Source organism: Lynx rufus, unplaced genomic scaffold (genome assembly GCF_022079265.1).
Source record: "Lynx rufus isolate CCGP_SWC_20201006 ecotype Redwood Valley unplaced genomic scaffold, mLynRuf1.p SCAF_24, whole genome shotgun sequence".
NCBI lineage: Eukaryota > Metazoa > Chordata > Mammalia > Carnivora > Felidae > Lynx > Lynx rufus.
In genome coordinates, this window is record NW_025814839.1 from 19,481,332 (window position 1) to 19,503,696 (window position 22,365).

General features: G+C 41.4%; 1 protein-coding gene across 3 annotated transcripts in view; it reads left to right on the forward strand.

The window, feature by feature from the left end:
- Window positions 1–1,736: 1,736 nt before the first annotated feature.
- Window positions 1,737–22,365, forward strand: part of PITPNB (phosphatidylinositol transfer protein beta) — a 62,306-nt gene continuing 41,677 nt past the window's right edge. For all 3 annotated transcript variants that reach the window (XM_047088058.1, XM_047088057.1, XM_047088059.1), the window contains exons 1-6: window positions 1,737–1,822; window positions 6,522–6,552; window positions 9,567–9,712; window positions 20,866–20,957; window positions 21,601–21,608; window positions 22,116–22,190. In XM_047088058.1, the coding sequence (XP_046944014.1) occupies window positions 1,803–1,822; window positions 6,522–6,552; window positions 9,567–9,712; window positions 20,866–20,957; window positions 21,601–21,608; window positions 22,116–22,190 (372 nt within the window). In that variant the 5' untranslated portion in view covers window positions 1,737–1,802. The remainder of the gene's footprint in view (window positions 1,823–6,521; window positions 6,553–9,566; window positions 9,713–20,865; window positions 20,958–21,600; window positions 21,609–22,115; window positions 22,191–22,365) is intronic.

The following is a 22,365-nucleotide window of genomic DNA, read 5'->3' on the forward strand; positions in this document are numbered from 1 at the left end:
ACCAGACTTTGAAGGTTTTAACACCTGGATTTGAAAACTAGTTCTGTAAACAAGCTGGCTGAGTGATTTTTGCACAGTTCACTTAATTTGGCGCTCTGTACCTCATTTTCTTTCCTTTCTTAAGCATGCTAAAATACCTATCTTATAACGTTGCTCTAAGGAGGAAATGAGATAAAGCATCTCCATCATCTCGCACAATACTTAGCACATAATAGGTGCGCAATCGATGGAAGCTACTCCCAACTTCTAAACTCCCTGAAAAGGGCAGGTTTCCGTGAACCTTCGCAATCATAGTAACTAGCAAAGGGCTTCATACATCACGAAAATGATCCCCAGATACTGCTTTAGGAGGAAATCTCTAGCTTTTTGGTAAATATTTCACTTCTATTGCTTTCAAGACAGCCCTAACTCCATTGAGTGTATTCCAGTATCAGATACTATACTATCCGATATCTATCATATAGATAATAGAACAGTTTTAACGTTCATGTAATTCTTTTGATAACCTTTTAACAGCTTCCCGTGGTTCTTACAATACAATTAAAATTCTTTACTATGGTCCAGTGACCTATTTAGTCCCAGCTTATTTCTGCCCCCTCATTTAAGATGTTCTAGCCACACCTACCCTCCACCAGCCCTGAAATACTCCAAGCTCATTCCAGCCTCAGGGACTATCTTTCTCCAACTGGAGTGTCTCCTCCACTATCTTCACAGGCTAGGCTATTTATACCATTAGGCTCAACCATAGCCTCCCCAGAGTCCTTCCCTTGATGAGTCTGCCTCCTCCATTACCCTATTTTAGCTTATTTATAGGAAGCCAAATTCTCTCATTTGTTTCCAAGGGAGGTCAGGGGGCGTGTCCTCTGATTTTGTTTCCAGGTGTATCCCCAGCGCCTAGAACAGTGCCTGGTGCGAATGACTCCTGGGGCCACCACTCCTCCTAGGCTTTCGGGCAGAAGGGCGCCTGGGGGGTAGGGGGGGGAAGGGGTCACGTGGGCGTTCCCTATGGCCGCGCGACTGTCCTCCCAGCCCAAGTCCCTTTCCTGGGTCTTAAGGGCGAGCACCTCTATTCCCCGCGGGGGCCCTCGCTGCGAGTGGTGGGCACTCCTCCCATCGGGTCACTGGATTCTGGGGTGGATTCGGGCGTTGGGGAGCTCTGTGGCCACACCTGCTGGCCCTGGCGGCACTCACGAAGCTGCTGGTATATGCACGTGAGCAGTGAGCCAGGTGAGCCTCTGTGTGTCCCGCGCAATCCGACGGGGCCCGCGACGGGAACAGAACGCGGTGGCGTCGGCCTCCCCACCGCGTCAGCAAGACTTTCCTGTAGACGTCGGAACGACATGCCAGTCAAGGACAGGGCCTCTTCTCAAAAGCAGCGAGAGAAAGCTTAGCGCTGGTTACCAGAACACGACTTCCAGGGAACTGACTAGAAAACTCACCAGAAACCGTAGGCTGCACACACGACCCGAGGAAACTAGACTGTAGGGAGGAGTGGCACCTAAGGGACGTGCAAGCGCGAGCCCAGTTTGCGCAACCGCAGTAGAAGGCGCACGCTTTCCAACTAGCCGCGCAGCCGCAGTGGAGGCTCCGTGAGCCTAGGGTGGGGCGCGGGACTGGGGCGGAGCTAGCCCCTCGCGCGCGCTGACGCGACGAGTCGCGGCGGAAGGGTGTGGACGCGCAGGCGCCGCAGTGGTTCGGGTGGGGGCAAGGAGGCGGGGCCGCGCAGGCGCCGTGAGGGGCGGTAGCGGCGGCGGCGGCGGTAGCGGCGGCAGCGGCGGCAGCTGTGAGGGGGTTCCGGGAAGATGGTGCTGATCAAGGAATTGTGAGTGGGTCGGTGGGCGCGTGCGGGGCTACGGGACCTCGGTGGTGGGAGACTCATTGACTGAGGAGTGGCGGAAGCGGAATATTCCTAGAAAGGAACGAACCTCGAGGTGGCCGCTCCCTCCCCCCGGCCCGCGCCCCCGGCCCCACTGAAGGCCTTTCCACTGCGCGCCCCCAGACCCGCTCCCTTGACGTTGCCGTGATAACACCGCCGCCTTCTCCCCTGGGGCGGAGGCGCCTGGGTTCCCGGCCGGAGCGCGTGGCTCGGGAAGGCGAGGCCGGGAGTTTCCGCTGGGACCCGCCTTCTTCCCACCCCCCCACCCCAGTCTCAGTCTGGGCCCACCCGCAGGCCCGCCAGTGGGATCGAGCCGGACCCCGAGGATGGGGAGGCGCGGTGGGTCTGACAGTGATTTGTCGTCTGGGGTGGAGCCTACCTGTAACCCGCGGAAGACAGGTCTGCCAGGTGAAGGCAGCCCTGGTGCCGCGACTCGAGGTGGGACGTAGGCACCCTGAAGTTCAAGCAGGAGCTGGGAGTTGGCAAAAGTGCTCTCCCCAGGGCAGCTGTGTTGACTTACCAGGAGAGCCATCTCTCTGCTCTGAGTCTCAGTTTTCACATCTTTAAGATGGGGTGATACTCTGGGTTCCACCTACTTCACGGGGTTTAGACGAGGAGTTAACACGTGGTCTGTCAAATGGAATGATTTTCAGGTGCATCAGGACGGGCAAAGTGATTTTGCTGAAAAGTTACGGCATTTCCCACCGACAAGGGCTGTGACTATCACAGGAAATCTGGTTAGGCATGATTGTTGAGCTGTCACAGCTGGTTCGTATCGTCAGCATCCTGTGGGCAACTAGGGATTTCGAGTGTGGCCCGTTCCTTGGCTTTTCAATTGCTCTTCTCTTTGTAAATTCTTAAACAAATTTCAGCTTAATTTAGCCATCTCCAGACACTTTATTTTTAATGTTCTCAAACTTCTTTTAAAAAGTCACTCCTGTCATTTCTCTACTTACCTTCCACCCCCCCCCATTTCACTGTGTATAAAAAACAAAGCCCTTACAATAGCGCACAGAAGTCTTACGCTATTTTCTTTTCTGCTCTCATCACATTTACTACCTTTCCCGTGCCCATTCCAAGCTCGCAAGCTTCCTTATCATTTTCATTAGTTCAGGGAAAACGCTTGGTTCAGGGCCTTTCTGCTTGCTGTTCTCTCTGCCTGAAGTGCTCTTCCCTCATCTCATTAACTAACTTGCCTCCTTCAGGTCTTTGCTTAAGTATCACCTTCTTAGGGAGTCCCTCTCTGAAAACCTAATTGCAATCCCCACCATTTGGTATTTGCCTTTCCTGTGTAATTGTTGTCAGTAGCAATTCTCACTGTCTAACGTGCAACATACTTTTCTAAAATCTTTTTTATTACACGTGTTCTTTTACTATATGTAAGCTCCATGAATTTTTCCTTTTTGCTCACTTCCACATCCCCAGCTCTTAGAATAGTCCTTGGAACATAGTAAGGGCTCAATAGTACTTGTTAAATTAATGAAAAATTACAACTTTAATCAGTGACGGGGTCCTGAGAAAAGACACATTTTCACTTAAAGTTTATAGTATTGAATTTTGGATTTATATAAACCTTTTCTTCCAAGTCATTTATACACTGTATCATGAAAGTTTTATTTACTACTCTGACATCTTTGTAATGTAGGTAGGTGGCAGAAATTAAGACAAATGGAGGGAACAAGACAGAAGGAAATTGACTTGGCCCAAGTCACATAGCAAGTGGGTTGCCGAACTGATCTTAGATCACCGATCTCGTCATTTTTATTAGAGTTATTTCCTCTTTCCTAAAATATGAATTAAGTGTTCAGTAGATCCCTTTGACAGTTATGTGAGGAGTATCCACCTAACTCATGGAAAGCAGTTCCCACTGGGAATCTGCACAATATGCTTTTTGTGAACCATTACTTTCATTATAAAAGTTTAAATGCACCGAGGTAATGAATGCTGTAATGTGCCCAAGTGTAATTTTTTTCCTGTGGAGTTATAAGTTACATTTGATGTTCACTCTTCATGTGTGTCTCCCTAGACTTTTTTTTTTCCTCTTAAACTTTTTGAGAGCAGAGACTGTTCTAAGTATTCCTGGTATCCAGCATAGCATCTAGGCTAGCATACTGTAAGTGCTCAGTGCTGTTAGACGAAGAAAAAATGATTCTTCCTGCTTGCAAGTCAACTTTCTAAAATTGTTTTTGGTCAGGAGCAATGAATAGGTCATTCCTATGTGAAGATGTTGGTAAACCGTAAAATACTTTGGCGAATGTTTGTTTTCTTAAAAAAAATGTCATCTATTTTTGACGTGGATTAAAAGTTTAAAAATGACTTCTCAGGGTGGGGAGTTCCCTTCAAGTTGCTACTTGAGCAATGGATGAAGTTGCCGTTCGCGGAAAGGCCTGATTTTAAAGAACTAGTTGTTAGTTTTATTTGGAGTATTATTTTCCTGATGATTTTCAGAGAATTTGGAAATTTTCAAATCACTCTAAGTTGAATACTACTTTGAGAAGAAGAGAAAATCAGAGCCTATCTATTCCTTTCACTTTTCATTAAGCAAATGTTGAAGAATTTATTTGACTCATCATTCATCCAGAATGTCTCGATCAGTCAACTTAGATTTTGTGAAATAAGTCCCTGAAAGTGCTGTTGTATAAAAATAGGGATCTTCCTACCAGTGAGTAGTTGTTAAAATTACTCAGCAGTGATTCTTTGGTTTTGTGGAAGTTCAGGGAAGTCTTTAACTCTTTCCTCTCTATTCCTTTCATTTCCTCTGCAGCCCATCTTCTTGGTTCAGGCCTTTGTACACCCTTGCCCAGCTTTCCCAAAGATGGCTTTTCCCCCACATCCTGCTTCTTAATGGTTTTTAATTACCTACAGATGGCTTCTTCAGATTAACTGTAGTCATGTCACTTCTCTTTTGGAGCAACCTTCCTGGATTCCTTGTTGCCTAATAAATATAATAGATTTCTTACCATTGTATTCCAGGTCCTGAAAATATGCTCCCAACCTGTATCTTTGTATTTTTCTCTATCTTTCGAAATATACTCTCCATCTGTATCTTATTTCCCCTCTGACCACTGCACCCGCTTGGCCCTAGTTTATTTTGCGTGACTGAGATAGCAAGTTAGTGTGTACTCTGAGGAGACAGTTAAAAGGATTAGGTATGGAAGGAGTTTTTGTATAACAAGTTTATCCTTGATGAGAATAGGAATTAGTAGTCTTGTCTGTAGGTGACCATTATCAGAAAGACAAAGAATGCTGAGTGATCCCCTAGTGAAGGAGGGGAGAATAACAGGAGGCATGTTTTATGCTATTGGAAATCAAGGCGATTTGAGCACTCCAGCATAGCTGTTTGAGGAGGATAGGAAGAGGGGTGGGTGGGCAGTGCAGCCAAAGAGAAGTTGGAATGAGGAAGAAGTTGTGAATTTTCTATAAAATGAAAATCGAGGTGACCGCTGTGAGATTTTTCTCTCCTTTTAATAGAGTTAAAACAAAATCTTAAATGACGTTGCTGTGTCATTTAACGATTAGTAGGGAAAAGTCTGAAAAGGATCAGGCCAAAAAAAAAAAAGTTGCTATCTTGGACACCAGCTATTATCACGAGACAGTTGATACTCAGGGATTTTCAGAGTTTATGCTGGAAATAAGTGAAGATACTTCCATGTAAAAATCTGGTGATAAAATGCAATATTCTGACATAAAATAATTCACCCCAGTATTCTTTTTTGGAATATATTTTCAGGAGCATTAGTCTCCTTTTAGGTCCTTTTGTATGTCCAGTAACAAACTCTTGGACAGGACCAAACATCTGTCAACCTTAAACTGAATCTACCCTGGAAAGGTTATATTTATAAAGTTTAAAGTGTTTTCCTTGGTAAAGTTTATTCTTGTTAAGTCTAAAGGACCTTTTTACTTGTTTTTCTCTTAGTAAAACTGAGGAATAGTTGGGTAGTGGGGAACAATTTTTGGAAGTGTTCGTTCAAGTGGTTCAAGACCTATGTCCAATGAGAGATATCATGAAAACAAAATTTGTAGTGTAGAGATGGAGAATGAAACCATACCAAAAATTGCCTGAGGGCAACCTGACCACACAGTCCAAAGATAATATATTCGGCACCCTGCAATTTTCAGTGATGAGTTTTCACTTGTTCCTTTTCTCCTCACCAGAATCTCTGCAACTGCATTTGGGGTCCTGGTACAATGAGGACACTAAATGGGAATCATCATTGAGAGCCAGAAACAGTAATCTTATTTCCCCAGTTTAAAAATTCTTATTTAAAAAAAAAATTTTTTTTTAATGTTTATTTTTGAGAGAGACAGAGCGCGAGCTGGGGAGGAGCAGAGAGGGAGACAGAATCGGAAGCAGGCTCCAGGTTCTGAGCTGTCAGCACAGAGCCTGACTTGGGGCTCGAACCACGAACTGTGAGATCATGACCTGAGCTGAAGTCGGGTGCTCAACCAACTGAGCCACCCAGGCGCCCCACCAGCTTAAAAATTCTTATTTAGAGCTGTATACATCGTGAAGACCCTCTTCTCTAAATGACGTTCTTGTATTGGGTGATCTGCTATCATTGGATTCAAATAAAAGTTACTGTAAACCTAGAGACCTGTGTTCTCATACATGATAAATATTTTTTTTTTTCTTTTGTCGTTTTAGCCGTGTGGTTTTGCCATGTTCTGTTCAGGAGGTAAGTCTCGCTTGTTTTCTGTTTGTTTTGTTGATACATTGTGTTTGGTACATTAATCTCAAATCATATTTTTGTTGTGTTCGCTTACCTTTACATTCGTACAAGTGAATTATGGTGTATCACAGATGCTTGATTATAAATGAATTCTGTTACACTGCCTTGTTTCAGAAGGCTCTAAACAATGTGGTTTAATCTCCTGCCCAGTTCAGGAATTCTGGCTACAATATCCCAGAGAAAGGAGGTTCCGACCTCAGTGTGAGCACTGTAAGGCTAAGAAACTTGCTGCTTAGAGAAACAGTCTGTTTTACTGTCGGATATTTCAAACCTTTGACTTTATGCCCAAATCTGCTTTCCTGTAAGGCTTGTTGTGTACAGTCCCTTCCACTCGTGCAGGGGAAATAAGCCTATTCTGACTGGCATATGGTAGCCCTTTAGGTTTTCTTTGGGCCATTCTGGCTCCTCCCCTTGAGTTCTTTTGTTCCTTCTCCTCCACATGAGGTCACAGGGTTAACCATTCCCAGTGCGTTCATTTGGCCTGGTCTAACATGACCTCTAGACTTCCTCACCAGCTGCTCTCACTACATGCGTCGTAGTTGTTGCTCTGCTGAAACCACTATTCCAAACACAGCCTGACCGGCACGTAACTGTGAGAGCTTATCGTCTCCCTTGATCTGCACGTGGTACAGAAGTACACATCCAATCCAGAACTCGTACATCCTTCGGTGGTAGCCGTCTGTGGCATAGCCGGGAATGAGGATAAAAGCAGAGAAACATCTGTGTAGCAAACCCCACAAAGCCCGCTGGGTCCTTCTAGAACTCGCATACAGTTTGCACTGGCTCAGTTTTCTTGTTTTCCTAGAGCTGACAGTAGATTAGAAGCAGTGAATTGGAAGTGGGACAAAACAAACTGATAACCTAAGAAGTGACAGCTGACAGAAGACAGAAAGGAAAAAAAAAATGCAGAAACAAAAAATGAGTAGCTGCTGGCATAGTTCAAAGCAGTCTTGAACACAGCTGTATACATCTCAGTAGTGCCTCAGGTTTCCCTGTATAAAAATACTCAAGCCAGACACCCCTGTGCTTTACTTGTGCGATTGATTGTTTGAACTTGAATGTGGAAATTGACGTTTGTTTTGGTTAAATTTTTTCTTTTGGTTTCAGTTGGTCAGATCAATTTGTTGAAATCTTTTTGAGTCTTGATGTTGTCATCCAAAATAATCTCGGCTTTTTCCTCTATTCAGATTTACTAAACACCTCTCTTGTCTGTCTTTAAATTACTCTTAAAAATGAGAATGAAAGCCTAGTAGCATGCCATAGAATATCAGTTCATTAATGTATTTTTTTTTGGATACTGTTTAGTTGTTTCTGTGTGAAGTTTTGTTACTCTGTTCCTGCCTGAGATTAAATTTATCTTCTGATTTAGAGACATTTTAATCCTCCTTTAAAAATATGACAGTGTTGAGAAGTATGTTTTGAAGGACTTAATTAAGGATTGTAGCTTACTGGACCAACCCTGGTGGTGTTATTACAAAAACCAGAGAAGAAACCTCTCCTCCTGCAGTCTAAAACCCCTACAGAAATTATTTTTGTTGCTCTTAAGAAACGTGTTTGGTTCTAGCTTCCTAAACCCAAATTGAGTGATTGAGTTAGTGTATATTTAAATTAACCTTTAAGACAGTGTCATAACTCCCATGGGCTTTTTACATAATGAGTGTTTACTGAGCTTACCACTACCCCTATTTTTGTCTCAAATAAAATGTTCATTTTGAATGATTTCATTTTTAGAGATAGCTTTGCTTTGAAAACATGCTTAAAAAGAAAAGAAAAAACGCTTCTTTAGGCCTTCCTCACCAGGAGGAAGAAATTTAGCCAAATTTGAAGAGATTGGAGATAGCGCCATGGTGTAGTCACTAGAACAAATTAGAACATGAGAACTTTGTTTTTTATTATTTGTTGGAACTGTTAGCAGCTCCAAATTGACACAGAACAATACTCCCCACTCACAGGTATTGGTTCAGGCCATTGAGAATTCTGGTTCACTTTAAAATGCAGTAGGGGCACCTGGGTGGCTCAGTTGGTTAAGGGTCTGACTTCGGCTCAGGTCATGATCTCACAGCTCATGAGGTCGAGACCTGCGTTGGGCTCTGTGCTAATAGCTCAGAGCCTGGAGCTGCTTCGGATTCTGTGTCTCCCTCTCTCTCTCTGTTCTTCCCCTGCTCTCACTCTGTTTCTCTTTCTCTCAAAAATAAATAAACATTAAAATTTTTTTTAATGAAATAGAAACTACTGTCAGCAGTTCCTTGCCTTTTATAGTAATTCTTGTATATGTGTAATCCTTAAAAAGTATTTCTGTTTACTGGAGAACTTTACAATAAACAGTTTTGATCCTGAGTACCCACCATCGCTTCTGTTTTGGTGGACAAGGGCCAAATTGGGCATGTCAGGCAGAAGTTATGGGAAAAAAAGACCCCAGAGGTCTACCAGAATTTGGGCTGTAATGGTTCTCTGCGTTTTCAGGGTTTATTATTATCCTTCATGTATCTTCTTTTTATCGTTAAGAATAGTATTTTGGTTGCTCAGCTTTCTTAATTGGCAGAGTAACAATTATATTCCTGTCATTTTCAGAATTTTGTGAAATTAAATGAGATAAAATGGATGTGAAAGTGCTTTGGAAAACACAAATGTATATTACACAAAAAGTTGGGCCAAGCATCAAGGTGTTTTTTTGATAAGTGAATGGTACATGTTAAAGCGCCCCAGAGTGTTTGTAACTAGCAGTTTTCTCAAATAATGGAAATCCTGTAAAATATTACAGAGTTTCTTAAAGCTGTATGATCATCTAGTGTTTGTCTTCCTAAACATACTGATTTCTAATTTGAGTCCTGCTGTCACATGGAACAAATGCGCTGAGTGCTTTGGATATGCTTTTCAGTATCATATATGGTACTGTTTTAGCATAGGAAGTTTCCACAGTTACTACTAGCTTACTGAAATTCTGTGCTCTGAAATTCCAGTATCAGGTTGGACAGCTTTACTCTGTTGCTGAAGCTAGTAAGAATGAAACTGGCGGTGGAGAAGGAATCGAAGTCTTAAAAAATGAACCTTACGAGAAAGATGGAGAAAAGGGACAGTATACACACAAAATCTATCACCTAAAAAGGTAAGCTGATTGTTCACATTTGATGCTTAGTCATTCTATTGAAAATGATGCCTTAACTATCCAGTTTATTGTTGATCATGTAACCCCTTAACTTCCTGGCAGGTGTGCTGAGGTATTTCTTAAAATTTCACTCTGACAATGCGTTGCATTTTAATTTTTTGAGAGAACCTCCCCATTTATTGGTTATTTTTAAATTATAAAAGTAATGACTGCTTATTAAAAAATTCAGACAACAGAGAAGGTTATAAAATAAAAACTTAGTCCCCACCTCTTGCCATCACATATCCGTAACCCCAGGGAGAAACACTAGAAGCAGTTTCTCCTTCCGAATCATTTTCTATACATATGCAAATAAGCCTTTAAAAACAAATATACTGAGAGCTCTGTTGTGTTATTTTTTGTTTTCTACGACAAATGGGATCATACTATATGTACACTTCTGCAGTTGCCTTTATCTTTTGTGCAATGACACATCGTGAACGTCCTTAATGTCTGTGGCATTTTTTTTAAGGCTGAGTGAGATTTCCTAGGGTGAACAAAGCACAGTTGACTTACCCATTCTGTAAATGATGAGTCAATATAGGTGCTTTAGGTATTTTCCTTTCTGTGCGTTACATACAAGATTTCTGGGAACGTGGTTGTACATGCCTTCATGCCTTCGGTAACTGTTTCTCTAGGAGAAATGTATAAAAGTGGGATTGCTGCAAGGACATGTTCATTTAAAATTTTGATATTACTGCCAGATTGCCCCCAAAGAATTTGATAGTGTTCATTTTCCATAATTTTCTCTGTTTAGTTTTTTGCCAGTTAGATATACAAAAATAGTTTCTTTTTTTCAATTTGCATTTCTTTATTAGCGAAGTTGAATGTTTATATCAGTGGACCATTTGAATTTCTTATGTGACTTGACTGTTCAAATCTTTTTTGTTCATTGTTTTTATCTGTTTGGTTGATAGAAGTTGTTTTCTGCATTCTCCTAAGTTTGGCCATCTGATCTCTATCTTTGGCATAAATATTTTAAAACCGAAAAAGCATACCAGTGTTTGTCCAAGGAAGGCAAAAGATCATCAATGGTTTTTAAGAGTCCGTTTTTTCAGTAGTTCCCCCCTAATTTATTAAAGGTAGGAGAGATCTTTGATCTTTTCTTGCCTTTATTCTTTTCGTACTGGAATGAATAACACCCATGTTTTTTGTAGAGCTCCTCAAAGTTGTAGATGAGCTATGATGATCAGTATTTTTCCTGTTGTTTCATTTTAAGACTGCTGCTTGATTTATACTGACACATGAATATAAAGAAGGTTATGACTTTATCGAATCTTAAATTTTATTTATTTATTTATTTTCTCCTAGAACACAACATTTCTTTGTTTCTGATGCAGGTTTGAACAATGGCAATAATTCTGATCAATCAGTTGTCCATAGAGACTGCCTTATTCATGGTTCCTGTTAATTTATTAGTGCCCTAAGTATACCTAAAAAAATGTGTCAGTTGAGAGAAAAATGTGGCATTCTAGATGTTATGATCTACATAACATTTGTAATATTGAATAGTCTTATTTTTAGAGTATTGTACACTTCCTCATTAATTGAATTTTACCAACATGTAAAACTTTTTTTTATTGTAAACATTTAACTCTCTGGGGATTCTAAAATTAACCAGAATGTTTGATACATAAAACTTTCTGTTGCTGTATGATATCTATATGTGAATAGTCTTGAAACAGATTCAAAATACCCTTCATTTGAAAACTGAGAGTGGGCAATTGGGGAAATGTTTGATATATCATTACATGGAAAAGATTAGTTGCTAGATATGTATGTAAATATGAATATGCAGTGCATATATTTTTAAAAAACTAATCAGAAAACAGCCTATAAAGAGATTCATTAAAATGTTAAGAATGTTTTTCTCTTGGTGGTGGGATTATGGGTGATTTTAAAAAATTTGTTTTGCTCTTCTATATTGTTTAATTAGGGAAAAAATGATAACTGTTTTGAAACATCTGATTCAGATGACATTCCAGCCATAAATAGGAAATCTTTTGAGTTGAAGAGGGCCATATAAATACGGGTAGTGCAAGAGTTGTTAATATTCTGAAGAGCTTATTTGGGGGTGACTTTCAGAACTTCTCTCAGGCTTTTAATAGATTAAATAAAGGAAAACCGGCTCTCTGGAGGCCAGCCTCCCAGTGAACTTATGGCTTCTTCATTCCTAGAAAGAGCTAAAATCATTCCACAGTGCCCTTTGGTTTTACCCTGTCACGTATTCATTTACTTCTCACGGCAGTCCTGAAAAATAAGCGATATACGTGTTGTACATCAGAGGACACTGAAGTGCGTGTTTACCCAAAGTCACACAGCTAGTAGATGGCAGAATGGTGACTGAGACCTGGATTTTCTGGATTCTGATCCCATGGTCTTTTGGTCACAAGTAGGCAGTCCCAAGTCCTGGACAACAAGTGCTCAGGACCTCAAGAGCACAGGTGTCCTGTGAGAAGGGAGGAAGGGGGTCTGATTGGATGGTAAGGGCTATCTGATGCCCATAGAAGGCTGATTTTGTCGCACAAACATAGCAGCTGTGGACAGCAGCATGGAGAGGCCTGAAACAGGAAAGGAAAAGGAAAGAGGGTGGCACTAATGGGTCTCGGTCTGCGTGGCAGGTAATAGCCTCTCTGGCAGTGGTGAAGAACCACTGAAAACCTGTCTGGGAATAAAGACAAAACCAGAACCGATTTTGCTGTAGTCCAGGGGAGAGAATGGTCCAGGGCAAGGCAGTCAGATGTCCACACTCAGAGTCGTCAGTGTCATGCCGATGGCACAGTAGCCCCAGGATAATTATTTTATGGAAAGGCAAAGAATCATTTAGCAGTAAGTGCCAGGGCCTTCGCTGGGCCATAGGAAAGAAGGCAGTCACGACACAGGGCTGGCGGCATAGCCTGTCAGACTTGTGTATCCTGTGCGGGCATCCTGCAGGTTTAACATGCTGAAGACCTATCCACAGTTCCTAGAGAGTTTTAGGGTTCCTTCCCTGAGGAAGTTGTGTCCAGTAATCCCTGTTCCCCTTTTTGGCATTTGCTCCATTGGGTAATCTCTAGTGCTATGTGCACTCTCACTTTATAGCATCACTAGAATTGCAAACCTGGCTGGCGAAATTTGTTGCCCAGGACCGCCAACACCTTATTTTACGTTTGAGATACTTGAAATTTGAGGTTTGCTTTACCCAGTGGAATCAATGTCTCTGGATTCCCTGGCCAGTATGCTTTCCCATTTCAGCAAGACACTTCTTGGTAAGATATGTACACTTCATCTTAACCAGAAGATTGAGAAACAGTCTTGGCAAGGTATTAAAAAACCCATAATTTAGTGACCATTGCAGGGGACTTTTCTTTCCTTGAATCTCAAATAATAATCTTTTTACAGGATAATGAGATTCTTTCCATGTCCTTTGAAAACTTACAGTAAATAGTTGCCCATGGTAATTGTAAGCAGAAGATCTAGTATTCTTACTAGATCTTCTTACTTACTGTATTCTTACTGTGCGCTGGTCACTGTAAGTATTCTAGGTGGGACTTCATTGATTCCCCGTAGCAGCCTTTTCTAGTGAGGAAACGAAAGTCCAGAAAAGTGTAAGTAACTGGCCCCTGCGTCACTACTGTTGGTAGCAGAGACAGGCCATGAACCCAGGCAGGCATTGTGATTCCAGAACTTACCCTTTTAACCACTTTGCTCTACTGCTGAGTTCTGTGGGACGGTTAGAATATTTTCCATTTTCTGAAGTGAACACCAAAGGAGTTGACTGAGAAATTCTTCCAAGACGATGGGTTTCACCATATCCCGTGTTCTTGTACCTCTTTAAAGTCTCAAGCCTTCTTTCAGAATAAAGTTAAGCTTAACAAGGTGTACTTCTCCATGCCTCTCAACCGTTACAACTGTCCAGAGTGCAGACTATTGGATCTAAGTAAGCCCGTCTCTTCATTGTCCTTCAGAAGTGCCATGTTCAGCTGGTTAGGTTCTTTTCTTGTGATACGGGCTTGCCCATAACCTCAGTTTCCCACACATAGTCAGCGCTGTCCTTTGCAGAGACATCCCTTGACTACTTTTATTCTTCCCATTACTTTTTGTCACATCTACTCATTTTGACACCCGACCATGTGTTTCATGTGTACGTATTTGTCTTGTACCCCATTTACCATAAAAGTTTTGAGTATGTTTCCTTATGATGTTTAATATACACTTAACAGTGGACGGTGGGGAGGGAGAAAAGACTTTATTGGGCAAAGAATTTTGAAGCAAGGCAAGGAAGTGTGTTGCAACTTTTGAGATGGTTATTTCAGAGAAAAACTTGCAGCTCTCCTGAGACTTTGTAGGAAGGAACACACTGACCAGTCCTTTTGTTTTTTTCTCTCCCTTCTTGGGGAAGATCAGCTTTACTCTTTTATTCTTCATAGTAAGCATTATGTCTTCACCATCTCCAGTCAGTCCTGGATGATGCAGAATTCTTAAAGTTGTGCCAACTCCTGAATGATCTTATTCCCCAAAGATTGGAACAGCAGAGGTTTAATTGAACATCATTTTAAAATTTCATGTGGTTCCAGTAAAGACCTCATTTTTGTAGGCAAAAGAGTCATTTGCCAGGAACTAAAGTTATGTTCATGTTTAAAAATGAGAAGTTTAAAGTCACCTGAGAATACAAAGATCGATTATATGAGATGATTCACATCAGAGAGCATCTTTGAATAAGTATGAGATTGATAAATATCAGGCAAATATAGTAATTCATTCTTGAGTCCAGAATTAGACAGCAACACAAAATTTTTTCTTTGTATATAGTTCTGAGTCTTAAATTTTGCACAGCTTGCACTTAAAAAAATTTTTTTTTAATGTTTACTTTTGAGAATGAGAGAGAGAGAGAGAGTGCACGCATGATTGGGGGAGGTGTAGAGAGAGAGGGAGACACAGAATCTGAAGCATGCTCCAGGCTCTGAGCTGTCAGCACAGAGGCCAGTGCAGGGCTTGAACCAGTGAACTAACTGTGAGATCATGACTTGAGCTAAAATTGGACGCTTAACTGACTGAGCCACCCAGGCGCCCCTGCACAGTTTTCACACTTCTAAATCAAGAATGATCCTGTTCCAGAAGATTATCAGGAATAACTTCTGTTGTGTATTATTTCCTCATTGTATGTTAACGTTTCTTATGGCTGTTGTCTTTTGTTATGTGAAAAACACTTCCTTCCCTCTCTCTTTTTGATATTTCTTCAAAACTTTATTTTATTCATTATTTAAAAAAAATTTTTTTTTAATGTTTATTTATTTCTGAGACACAGACAGAGCATGAGTGGGGGAGGGGCAGAGAGAGGGAGACACAGAATCCAAAGCAGGCTCCAGGCTCTGAGCTGTCAGCACAGAGCCCAACACGCGGGGCTCGAACTCACAAACTGTGAGATCATGACCTGAACCAAAGTCGGTTGCTCAACCAACTGAGCCACCCAGGTGCCCCTATATTTCTTCAAAACTTTAAAGCCTTGTTCTACCTCCTGAAAGTTAGCGAATTTGTGTCTGGTGATTTTACTCCTTCCCACAAATCAGGATTTTAACTCATTTTGTAAATTTTCCCCATTAAATCTACCCATTTTTTCCATCTCCATCCCCACCACGTTAATGCAAGTTATCATTGTCTGTTTACTCTTGAACTTTTCCAGTTGCTTCCAGACTGATCTCTTGCTACCCATTCTTTTGGCTCTTATAAAAAATGCTGTTCTGGGGTGCCTGGGTGGCGCAGTCGGTTAAGCGTCCGACTTCAGCCAGGTCACGATCTCGCGGTCCGTGAGTTCGAGCCCCGCATCGGGCTCTGGGCTGATGGCTCAGAGCCTGGAGCCTGTTTCCGGTTCTGTGTCTCCCTCTCTCTCTGCCCCTCCCCCGTTCATGCTCTGTCTCTCTCTGTCCCAAAAATAAATAAACATTGAAAAAAAAAATGCTGTTGTGAACACTTGGGTACAAGTTTCTGTGTAGCCATATGTTTTTAGGGTGTGTATATACATGCATGCGTGCACTCTCCTACAGTTGAAATTGTTGGGTCATATGTTCACTCCTCACTTTTTGAAAAACTATCAGACTGTTTCCAAAGCCACTGCACCATTTTACATTCCCACCAACAGTGAGTGAAGGTTCCCTTGTCTCTGTATCTTTGATGATATTTGTTATTTTCAGGTTTTGTCTTGGTAATAGCCATCTTAATGGGTGTGAGGTGGTGTTTCAAGGTCTTGATTTGCATATCTCTGCTGATTAAGGATGTTGAGCATCTTTTCTGTGCTTACTAGTAATTTGTAGATTTTCTTTGGAGAAATATCTGTTAAAATATTTTACCTGTTTTCTAATTGTCTATTTTGTTGTAAGTTTCTTTATATATTATAGAAACTAGCTCCATCAGGTATATGATGTGCAGTTTTTTCTCCCCCATTCTGTGAGTTTTCTTCCCACTTTCTTGATAGTATCCTTTGAAGCATAAGAAATTGATAATTTTGAAAAGGCCCAGTTTACTTATTTTTTCTTTTGTTGTTATTTGGTGTCATACTTAAGAAACCATCATCCAACCCAGGGTCCCAAAGATTTCCCATCTACGTTTTCTAATAAGAATTTTATAGCTTTAGCTCTTATGTGTAGATCTTTAATCCGTTTTGAGTTAATTTTTGCCACTCTTGCCCACTCCAGTTAATTTTCATGTACTAACGTGACTCTACTAAAGTGACAAAGTTTTAAGTTCTGAAAATTTAAATCTGGTTTTCTCATTCTCCTTCTTTAAGCCTTCAGTAGCTTCTCATCATACAGAGAATAAAACCCAATGCTTTTAGTCTATAAAATGGGCCTCAGTGTGATCTGTCTGCCCTCTGCTCACCTCACCATCATCCTTTTGTGTCCGTCCCTCTCCTCCTATACTATAGGCTAGCCATGCCAGAGGCCTCAGAGGGACCCAAGTAGGCCACGGCTTTTGCTATTTGATGGGACTCTGGGGCCTGTCTCTTCATGTGCTGGCCCTCCTCACCCTCAGATCACCGTTGTAGTGTCACTTCCTCAGGGAGGCCTTGAGCACCCTTACCCCAGTACATACTTGTCCAGTTCTCTGTTCCTTTACTGCACTTCGGGAGAGGTATTTCACTGCCTTTGGTTATATACTGCTCTGTTTCCTGCTGCTTTCCCTGGAAGGTGAGCCCAGGGTAGGAATTGTTTGTGTACTGTTATTTACATAGCCCCTGATACAATGGACAGTAAATACTTGAGTGAGTGAATGAATGAGTGAGGTGCCCAATGTATTTAAGGTATGTTTCAGTTGATTATAAAATGAAAGATTATTTTATTTGTGACAGATTAATATGGTCTTCAGATTTTTTCATAAGGTTTTTTCTACATTTTGGTGTTTATCCACAGTAGGATGTAGGATGGAAAAATATAAATGAACAGTTTTGCTCATTTTGTTTATAAGTAGGTATAAAACTTTGATGGGAAAAGTGCAGTTTGAAATGATTTGCCAAGGTATTACATATCTCAGGAACAAGATTTTTTAAAAAAACTATGCTCCTAGATCAGGAGTTCAGTATACATTATGGTCATTTATTACATATCTTTTAAACCACATAAGCCCTTTGTTTTCCCATACCACTATGACAGAATTGTCTTAACCACTTAATAGGTTCGCAGCCATTGTTATAGTGACGTCAGATCTTAGTATTGTCTCCACAGTTGTCTCCACAATTGTCTCTTAGTGTTGTCAACACAATTGATGACACATTTTGGTTGAATTTTTCCCTGAAGTTAGATATCCTTCGTGTGCATTTAGAATTGGGGTGGGGAAAGGGCTATGTATGACAACCTTTTGTGCTCTTGGACGTTATTTTTTGCCTTAATTTTTTTTTTAATGTTTATTTTAGAGAGAGAACGTGTGTGTGCACGTGCAGGAGGGGCAGAGAGAGAGGGAGACAGAGAATTTGAAATAGGCTCTGCACTGTCAGCACAAAGCCTGATGTGGGGCTCAAACCCACGAGCCTTGAGATCATGACCTGAGCCGAAGTCAGATGCTCAACTGACTGAGCTACCCAGGCACCTCTATGCCTGACTCTTAAACAGCTGAATCTAGAGGTGTCTATCTTGAGTTAAGCACTGTCATGAATGTTGGTTTATCACAAGAGAACATTTCATGATAGTTGGGAAAACAAGAGGAGGAATGTCCTTGTTAATTTGTTTAAGGCCTACCTGCATCTTGGTAATTCAGTAAATATATGTCCCTTTTGTGAGACCCTGAGCTTCCAAAACAAATTACTTGCTAGGTAGGTTGATAAGTGAGGTAGAAAAGCCAATTACATATAAATGGTATGCTTGAACCACCTTGTTAGGAAAATTTCAAAGTTGCCACCAGTGAAGATTTTTCTCCCTTAAAGCAGAATTGAAATTTACTTACCCTGTTTATGTGTTTTCTCTGTTTAGTCCATAATTTCGATTCACTGAGGAAAGATGTTTGTTAGTGTTAAATGTAAAAAGCCAGCCAGTTTGAAACAACTGGCTCAAAGGTTTGGTCATTCTTAACCAAGTCAGAACAAAATCTGTTGTTAGAATTGGTATCGTGGAAAAGTATCCTGGAAATAAGGTAATAGGCATTCGGGAGGAAAATGAAGAAATGTCAAAACCTTCTTATAGATTTGGTTCTTGCTGGCCTTTAGTGACTACCGATTTTCTTCTGTTTGGGTCAGCAAGTTTTAGAACTTTGGATGAATGTTTAAAGTTTTTAGACTTTTGGGCACTATAGGGATAAATAGGATTGTTAAAATATGTTTCTGAGCAAGTTGACCAAATGAATCCGTGATAGATCTTTTTGTCATACTCAGATGGATAGGTAATCTGGTAGCTGTGTTTAGAAAATCACCCATATGTGTTACATTATACCCCGAATGGACCTCTCCCACAGTTGAAGGGATTTTGGTTCCAGTTCTTCAGCAATGAAAGAAGTAATATGGACTTGTTGACTTTTAAGGTGAAAGTATTTTCGGTTTCTTAGCTTTATTTTTATGAAGTCATGCCCCTTTACATGAGTCTTCCCAAGATTTGGAAAGAATGAGTGCTCAAAGAATTAGTTCCTCTTTATTACTATCTTTTCGGGATGTAAAGGCACAGGTAAATCTCTTTATGCCTTTGGAATCTTGCTCTAATGTTGTATGTAATGGTGCTTCAGCCTTTCTTTTCCAGTGGTTTAATGTACCACAGGAGGGGAAGCTCCAAGTCATATGCACATTCTTATGTACTGAGGAGACAGTGGAAGGGCTGTCCACCTCTTCTGTCACTGCATGCCTCTCTGGCTGGTGGGGTTCCTTTCATTTACCTTGCTTAGCTTCCCAAATTCAACAGGTGTGTGTGTGGGGGGTCCTCTGGTCAACTGCTGATTCTTAGGAGACAGAAGTCCTCTCTGGGGCCCAAGTTTCCCTAGTTTGTTCTTTCTCTTACTTTAGGAAATCAAGTTGTGTTTGAAAGTTCTCAGAGAAGCAACTTGGATACAGAAGAGAGTGTATAGGACTTCAAGTTGGAGGATATAGTTTTGACCTGCAATTAGCCACTTAAATGCTGGTTATATGAAATAATAAATTAACGTGTACCTCACAGCGCTATTGGATATAAGAGAAGAAAGGCACGTTGAAAGTACTCAGCTCCAGGTCAACTGATAATTAAAAAGCAGTACGTCCTGTTAATTGGGCTCTCACTGTACTATGCAATGTGCTGAACACATTACAGGTGTTATCTGATTGAATCCTCCCAATAACCCTGCAAAGTTAGGTAATAGGGACTCTGTTCAACTCATGAGCAAGTTCAGAGAGCCAAGTAATGTGTCCATTGTCCCACGGACACTAAGTGGTGATGTTGGGATTTGAATCCGATCTGGATAAAAAGCCTGTGCCCATAAAACTGCCTTCTTTACAGTAGGCTTGAGCCATTAAGAGTGGTCATTTCAAGGGTGTCTGGATGGCTCAGTCTTGGTTAAGTGTCTGGAATCTTGATTTCAGCTCAGGTCATGATCTCATGGTTTGTGAGTTCAAGCCCCGCATCAGGCTCTATGCTGACAGTGCAGAGCCTGCTTGGGATTCTCTCTCTCCCTCTCTTTCTGCCCCTCCCCTGCTTGTGCTCCCCCCACCCCCTATCTCTCAAAATAAATAAAATGAAAAATAAAAAAGTGGTCATTTCATGTACATTTCTTTGAGGACTGGAAAGACTGATTTTCCCATTTGTTGGTTAGCCAGTTGTGTTTTTTATTTGTAATGTGTCCCTGCGTGTCTTTTGCCCACTTACTGTTGGGATCTTTGCTGACTGTCCTGTGAATTGGCACAAACTCCTGTATTATGTACTTAACCTTCTTCCAGCTATACTTGAGGCAGCAAATAACATTCATCTTCCAGACATATAAAATTTCATATTTGATATGCTTTAGATGTTTTTCATTTTGTTTTTGAGAGAGGGAGGGTATGAGCAGGGGAGGGGCAGAGATCAAAAGCAGACTGCACTGACAGCAGCAAGCCCAGTGCGAGGCTCAGACTCACCAGCTGTGAGATCATGACCTGAACTGAAGTTGGACACCTACCTGACTAAGCCATCCAAGCACCCCTGTACTCGATATGTTTTACTATCACATTTCTACATGGGTCCTTTACATTGTCATTTTTCTTTAGGTTTATTCTGTACAATGTACTTGAAAGCTTTTATTCAGAGACACTCCAATATTCTGGGGGCTGTTCTGTGTTCCACAGTGAGTGTGGTCTATCTAAACCACGTAAGAGAACTTCTGTGCTGTATTATATACAGGTTGAATAGCCTCAGTTAACTTTTGGATTTCATATCAGGGAGTAGAGCAGAAGCCCAGCACAAACTTGTTTCTTTTCTCCCCCCTTAGATCCTGCATACAGTTAAATGTTCCTAATCATTTTGTTGGTTTTACATTAATTTTCCACTTAGTTACTTTGGGATTGAAAATAAAACTGTTGATAACAGTCTTGGAACATGGATTATGAAACTCAGAACGTAATCACTGTTGACGATGGTACTCCTTGAACTAGCCCTGTGGATGCCAACAAAGAAGGAATGGTAGTACTGAAAATACATTCACTATTTCTCTCCTCACAGCAAAGTTCCTGCATTCGTGAGGATGATTGCTCCAGAGGGCTCCTTGGTATTTCACGAGAAAGCCTGGAACGCATACCCCTACTGTAGAACAAGTAAGCCTGGTCCATGGCAGCCGTTCTACCCCTCCGCCCCACTGCTGAGGGGGAGAGGGACTCCCAGTATCGAGGCCTTTGAGAAGGGTGACACCTGAGAAAGCCCTCTATGGGGTTCTTGGGGAGTCACGGCAGGTGCTGTGGCAGAGGAGAGATTGCACTGGGTTCCTCTCCTGAGACCTTTGTGAGGGGCATTGATTCATTCCCTGCTGACAGCCTCCTGGAGGTCCTTGCTGATGGCACTGGCTCCAGGGGTGAGACCTTAAAGGTCATCCGCACTCAAAAATGTCTTTCTGTGTAGTTTCAATACTATTGTACTCATTTTGCCACATAATAGGGGAGGAATATGGCAGACTTCTGAAACAGTTTCCTGTTGTTTGCTAAATTAGCCTTAAAGTGATGTATTGCTTTTGTGACCTTATTCCTTTTACCATTGTTTTAAAATTATATTATTAATTTCATAACCTAAGGTATCCTGTAGTGTCACTCGTGTAGAAACTTTGCAGACATGAACTACTAATTGTTCTGTGTTTTCAGGTAGTTTAATCTGCGTGATATTAAGTAATATGACACATTGTTTTGACTTTGATTAATATTCTCAAATTTTTCCCCTTTTATTGCCTACCTGCCCATTATGACTCAGTTGTAACGGTGAGTAAAACTATTTTCGTGTCACATACTCTGCATCTTTAAATTTTGCTTTACATAGTTTATTTTCAGTCATTGCTTACTTTTTAAATTAAAACTGTCCAACGCTGCATGGCTCCTCTGTGCTCTTTCCACCAGCCCACACTCTCCCGCATGTTCCCAGTTAATGGGGTTTTTTTCCAGCCTTGTCTCAAACTCTCCCCGTTGACTTTATTTTGCTTCTGCTACTTCCTTTGAATGCCGTATTTGCTCACCAAACCTCTCAGCTTCTTTAATATTAGCCCTGTATGCTGCATGACAAGTAGAGTTGTTTAAATTATTTAAAAGCATGCAGCGTTTGGTTTGCCTGGTGAGTCTATAAAAAATAGGTAGCTAGTGATTCTTTGTCACTTGAGGATCAGTCTTAGAGAGTCAAAGCGCAGATGCTTACGCTGGGGAAGGCTCCCGCAGACAAAAGCCCCAAAGAACCGGTGAAAGATCACTGTTATTTTGCTGTTGTGTTTTCTACAGAATGAATATATGAAAGATGATTTCTTCATTAAAATTGAAACATGGCACAAACCAGACTTGGGAACATTAGAAAATGTAAGTTTCAACTCTGGGCTTTCAGTGCAGAAGCCCCTGGAAATGGGAATACCGTAGTCCATTTTGTCATGGACAGACCATTTGTCACCAGGGTGATCTACCTTAGACCTACCTGGACACACCAGGGTGCGTTCGATTGCGGTGAGGCAGGCAAGCAGCCAGCGACAGACGGGCT